Source organism: Prionailurus viverrinus, chromosome C2 (genome assembly GCF_022837055.1).
Source record: "Prionailurus viverrinus isolate Anna chromosome C2, UM_Priviv_1.0, whole genome shotgun sequence".
Lineage (NCBI taxonomy): Eukaryota > Metazoa > Chordata > Mammalia > Carnivora > Felidae > Prionailurus > Prionailurus viverrinus.
This window is the reverse complement of record NC_062569.1, coordinates 38067114-38072978: the sequence shown is the minus strand read 5'-3', so window position 1 is coordinate 38072978 and position 5865 is coordinate 38067114. Positions and strand designations below refer to the sequence as shown.

General features: G+C 49.3%; 1 protein-coding gene across 3 annotated transcripts; it reads left to right on the top strand.

Annotated features, from left to right (window-relative positions):
* Window positions 1-322: 322 nt before the first annotated feature.
* Window positions 323-5547, top strand: PAQR9 (progestin and adipoQ receptor family member 9). 3 transcript variants are annotated; one of them, XM_047876374.1, is made up of 2 exons: window positions 323-598; window positions 1467-5547. In XM_047876374.1, the coding sequence occupies exon 2, from the start codon at window positions 1621-1623 to the stop codon at window positions 2752-2754; it is 1134 nt and encodes a 377-aa protein (XP_047732330.1). In that variant the 5' UTR covers window positions 323-598; window positions 1467-1620; the 3' UTR covers window positions 2755-5547. The 3 variants fall into 3 exon arrangements, with proteins under 3 accessions (XP_047732330.1, XP_047732329.1, XP_047732328.1); XM_047876373.1 differs by lacking the exon at window positions 323-598 and adding an exon at window positions 979-1096; XM_047876372.1 differs by lacking the exon at window positions 323-598 and adding an exon at window positions 979-1178.
* Window positions 5548-5865: the final 318 nt, after the last annotated feature.

Sequence of the window (5865 nt, the reverse complement as noted above, 5' to 3'; positions counted from 1 at the left end):
AACTTCTGTGAAATGGTAAACATTTTACAGCAGACAGGCTTTAAAGCCCCTTTTTACAAAACTCAAGGGCAGATTTTCTTTCACACCGCAGTGCATCACAACCGTCTTTCGATTCTTCAGACTTCCTTTCTTCTGGCCTCCATCCACCCAACCTAGCCTGCCAGGTACTTCTGGTTAATTATGCATCAGCTTTTTCCAAGCCACCCCCTGCCAGTCTCTACGAATTCGTCTTAGTTCTCTTTCCATTTCGTGCTAGAACGCACCTCCTCTCTTAAGTCCTGCCTCATCAACACCCTCCGCTATGCTATGATCAGCCCTTGACTCGGGCACAGCTCTGCTTGGGAACCCTGGTTCAATAAATGCTTCAGATGGTTAGAGGCTTTCTGAATCGGCCGGTCTTCATCTGAAATTTTTCAATAAAACGTGGAGTTTGAGCAGCCCGCCCTGAGTTGTTGGACTTTGGCTCCAAACCAGACTCCCAGTTAAAGACACAAGAACACGAGGTTGGGTGAGCCACGGCCCTGGAGGGTTGGTGAGCGCGACCGGAGGCCGGTTTAGGAACGGTTCGTTTGGACAGGATGCGGACGAAGGAAAGGAGGTTAGTGACGCACCTGAATAAGTCCGCTAGACGAAAAGGAATAAACTAAGGCTTTTATCGTGTAGATTAAGGGACCCGCGCGCCCGCGCGCAAGCGCGCGCGCACACACACCACATACAAGAAAAGAGAGGGGCAGTCTCAGGTATCTGACAATGACACTGCTCTGATCGAGACACGGTCTCAAAGGCCCCCGATTTCCGGAGCTCCCTACCCCCGCCACCTCCGAAGATTACTGTTAGCGCATCTCTCCGCCTACCCCAGGCTCTGGAACGCCAGGCACCCTCCCCCCAACCCGGTGGCCCCAGCTCCCCGCCCCCCCTCCCCCCGAGAACACTGCTCCCCAGTGTCCTCTGGAACGCCGGAGTGCCTGTCGGGTTTCGAACCCGGGCGTCGACCCTGGCCCTTGGTGCGCTCAGCCGAGTCGCTGGCGCTGCCTTTGCCCCCACATCAATCATTTAGGGGCTAGCTCGGGCTACTGCGGCCCGAGGAAGGGGGATGGTACGGAACTCGAGACAGGGGACAACTCTATCCCCCGAGGCGGCTGCGAAACACTAGCCGGGGAGGCCCCCGCCCTCCCTCGGTGCGCCTGTCCCTCCCTCCTTCCAGCGCCTCGGCTCCCACATCCCCGCCTCCCGCTCCGGGGGCGGCGGCGGCGGCAGCGGCGGCTGCGCCCGCACCGCGCGATGCCCAGTCACCGCAGCAGCGCCGCCGCTGCCGCAGCAGTCCGCCGCCGCCGCCGCCGCCGCCGCAGCGCCGGCGACCGCGAGCCCGTAGCAGGGAGCCTGGCGAAGGCGCCGCCGAGCCCGCGGGCTCCTGCCAGTCGCTGCGCTGCTTATAACCTGATTATTGTTTCTATTTATTTTTTTAGGAAGGGCTGCTCAGAATAAGGTCTTCTCTTGAATCGGCAGCGACGCCCCCGGCGCGTGCACAAAGGCTCCGACGGCGGCCGGCGGGGACTGCCGAGCGCGCGGGAGCCGGCGCCAGAGGTCGCCTGTGCGCGACCTAGCCAAGCCCCAGGCACCATGCCGCGGCGCCTGCAGCCCCGGGGAGCAGGCACAAAGGGCCCGCCTGCCACAACCTTGGCGGCTTCGGAGGCCGCCTCGCGTCCCCATCCCTCCGCCTCCGGGGACCCCCCAGCATCGGCCAAGCCGCTGCTGCGCTGGGACGAGGTGCCCGACGACTTCGTGGAGTGCTTCATCCTGTCGGGCTACCGGCGGCTGCCATGTACGGCGCAGGAGTGCCTAGCCTCGGTACTGAAGCCTACCAACGAGACGCTCAACTTCTGGACGCACTTCATCCCGCTACTGCTGTTCCTGAGCAAGTTCTGCCGCCTGTTTTTCCTGAGCGGCCAGGACGTGCCCTTCCATCACCCATGGCTGCTGCCGCTGTGGTGCTACGCGTCGGGCGTGCTGCTGACCTTCGCCATGAGCTGCACGGCGCACGTGTTCAGCTGCCTGTCGCTGCGCCTGCGCGCTGCCTTCTTCTACCTGGACTACGCGTCCATCAGCTACTACGGTTTTGGCAGCACGGTGGCCTACTACTACTACCTGCTGCCGGGCCTGAGCTTGTTGGACGCCAGAGTGATGACACCGTATGTGCAGCAGCGCCTGGGCTGGCACGTGGACTGCACACGCCTCATTGCTGCCTACCGCGCGCTCGTGCTGCCCGTGGCCTTCGTGCTGGCTGTGGCCTGCACGGTGGCCTGCTGCAAGAGCCGCACAGACTGGTGCTCTTACCCGTTTGCGCTTCGCACTTTTGTCTTCGTCATGCCGCTCAGCATGGCCTGCCCCATCATGCTCGAGAGCTGGCTCTTTGACCTGCGCGGTGAGAACCCCACGCTCTTCGTGCACTTCTATCGTCGCTACTTCTGGCTAGTGGTGGCCGCCTTCTTCAATGTGAGCAAGATCCCCGAGCGCATCCAGCCAGGCCTCTTTGACATCATTGGCCACAGCCACCAGCTCTTCCACATATTCACTTTTCTCAGCATCTATGACCAGGTGTACTATGTGGAGGAGGGCCTGCGCCAATTCCTCAAGGCGCCGCCTGCTGCACCCACCTTTTCTGGCACAGTGGGTTACATGCTGCTGCTGGTGGTCTGTCTGGGGCTGGTCATCAAGAAGTTCCTAAACAACTCGGAATTCTGCAGTAAAAAGTGAACCTTCGCCTTGGAGGAGGCCGCTGGTTTGCTCACCTATTTGTTTGGAGTTTCTGTTGTTGCTACTGTTGGTTTGTTTTCAAGTTTTGTTGTGTTTCCTTCTTTGCTCGAGGAAGGTGCTGCAAAACCACAGGGAAAAAATCCAATGCAACAAGGGGGTCTCAGTGCACTTGGGGCTTTTGAAGAGGGAGGTGGTTCCAGCAGGAGGGAGCGGGTCACTGGTTCTTGCCCCTGGAAAAATTCTGGTGGTGTCTCTGACATCCAGAGGCAGTGAGGAAAATCCCAAATAAAACCCCAAACAGTTTGGTTTTCTGGTCACTTTCTGTGCCAGTGGTAATGACAAGTAGCCCTTGTGAGGTCAAGTATGCAGTAAAGAGGGTAAGTAGACAAAATCGTTGGGTACTTCCATTTCAGTCTGAGGAATGCTTGGATTTGTCAAAAGAATGGAGCTTTGTAGGAAACGGGCACAAAGACACAAACCCAGGGCTTAACCTACTAGAAAATGCATGGAATGTGAACACAAGTTAATTATCTCAAAATGTTTCTCAGATGTTATTTAAATAGTAATATATACAATGATTTTTCATGATTTATCAAAGCCTGTGATATGCACTGAATTGTCTGTTACATAGTTTTGAATTTTGCAGCCTTTCTGCATTGCATACACTTGAACTGGACATCAGGGCAAGCTGCTTGAGAATTCTCAACTACTTTTTTAAACAGTGTTTTCTGAAGGTGTATGTGTGTCATGATACAACTGTGAATTATTCTACCTTAGGGACTCTGGTTAAACTATTGTTGAGGAGCTCAGTGGTTTGTATACATCCCAGATTCCAATTTACTTTAATGTATTCCACAAAACCTTTCTTATTTTTTGTTTTGCTTTTGATTTTATTGTTTCCTTCTCTAATTATTTAAATTGCCACTAGAATAATGTGCCTTTTGAAGGAATGCCCAAAGGACCGGTCCTCAAACATAGTTTCATGCATGGGGAGAGCAGTAAGAATAAGCTTTTCTTACTTTACTGCAAATCAGGGTCTAACATTCCACCCAGAAGAGAAGGAAGATGGTGTTGATTTTAAGTTTTTGGTAGGACTGGAAGTAGCTTACCGGGACCTGCAGAGCATTTGACTTCTCTAAGAGAAGGAGTCAACCCGCTAAAGTGGCTGTGGTTCTTAATGCAGCCATTGGGGGAAGGTGAGAGGAAACTGTTCTACACCGATGCCATTTATCCTTGCTTAAAATTCAAAATATAATATGCAGGAATAACTGAGGCAGTTAAATTATGGAAGTCGGGAGCATATTACTTGAGTTGTAATTGAAAATGTTGAGTTAAATAACATTAACTTTGCATAGTTAAAACCCTGAAGTCTCATTTGGATCCCCACTATGGAAATGAATGGCAGTGGCCCTAAGTCGTTGAAAAATTAGTGAATGTGCTCCTGCGATCCTTCCTAACAACAACATTGGCCAATGTTATTTAAGACATTTCTCATAAATAACCTGTACTTGAGATAACAACTCTAGGTTAACACAAAACCACTGAGGTGGCTTATTGAAATACTTATCACACTTCCTGATAAGTTCTTTTGGTTAAGAGCCAAATAAGTCATTGAATGGGGAGTCTTGACTTCATAGTATAATTTAGATCAAGCACATAAGGTAGATGAACACTTACCTCAGCACTGGTAGGCTGGATCTCCTTAAAAGATCTGTTTTTGTTTATGCTTTTAATCTCTACTGTATTTGTAAACAGAGAGGCTTGGCACAATTCCCTGGAGTAACCAGTATTCTTGTGTGTTAATCTGCACACAGAAGTTAACTTTACATATGTCTATATTTAATTTAGAACCTCTTAATGGGATTGTAAATACACTTTGCACATTTGCTGATGGGTGTCTGTCCAATCTTACGCAAAGTGCAAGGAGGTTCCCCTTAGGTGATAGAGGCTGAGAATTTGTGCCTAGCACAGATGTTTTTCCTCAGCTATAACTTAACTCAGTGCATGTATTCAAGGACAGTTGTGGAAATCAGGATATTTCCACATGCAAACTTATTTGCATGTCATTGCTGTCTCTTCTAGAGCTCCAAAGAATGTTAGTGTGGAAGCTAGAGAAACAGGTTGAAGAGTGGTAGCTTCCTTGTAAAATGGGACCTCCCCTTTCAGATGGAACTTTCAAGGGACAGATTCTAAAAAGGGTCCATGAGTTTGAGAACAAGAAATAAACCCCATATTTGTCATTTTAAACTTTTGTAGATGTTCTGGGTCTACAAATAGAATTATCTTCTTGCCCTGTGTCTTTGTCCTTAAACAGAGGCCACTTAAGGATAAATTTATACCCATATCATTTTCAAGTGATTATGATGCATGAACCCAGTAAGGTGACACAGTTTTCCCCTGAAAGTTTTCAGCACCCCGTATGTCCCAGAGTGAATGAGGACTCACTTTCCTTCCCTTTGCCTTTTCCTTCCTCCACTTTGCTTTCCCTCATTCCATCTCAGTTTTTATGTACCACATATAACATTGATAAAAGGACATTCTGGTGGAAAACAATGGTTTGACTTCACTTCATATTTGCAAATAGATACCATATATGCTATAAAGGACCAGGGATGATTTGTGAAACTATGTATGTTATTTGCTAAATTATATCAGATTTCTGTCCAGATGAATGATGATATTTTAGAAGCAGCAAATATTTACTGAGTTTCCATTTGCATGAAACTAGCCAGGTATATTATTACATATTTCAGGGGTAACACGGCAGTCAGAATAAAATATCTTTAAAAAATATCTTTGACATTCTCCATTTTGCCATACCCATTAGAATTCAGTTTTGCTTTATTGTGTTCAGCTGTTTGAAATGTAGAACAAATGATAAATAAGAATGTACTCCATTATCTCTGCAAAACCTATTTTGCCAGTGGAATTTTGAAGCAGATTATGTAATACATTTTATTTTTACTTGTTAGTCATGATCTCGATGACATCTCAAGGAGCAGCGTCATAAAGTCATGCCTGGGAAATGAGGGGGTCTGACTTCAGAGCCTGTCACCTTGGGGGCTGGTCTCAGGCTGACTCAGCTGAGTGGGTTGGCTAAAGGGGGTTCCT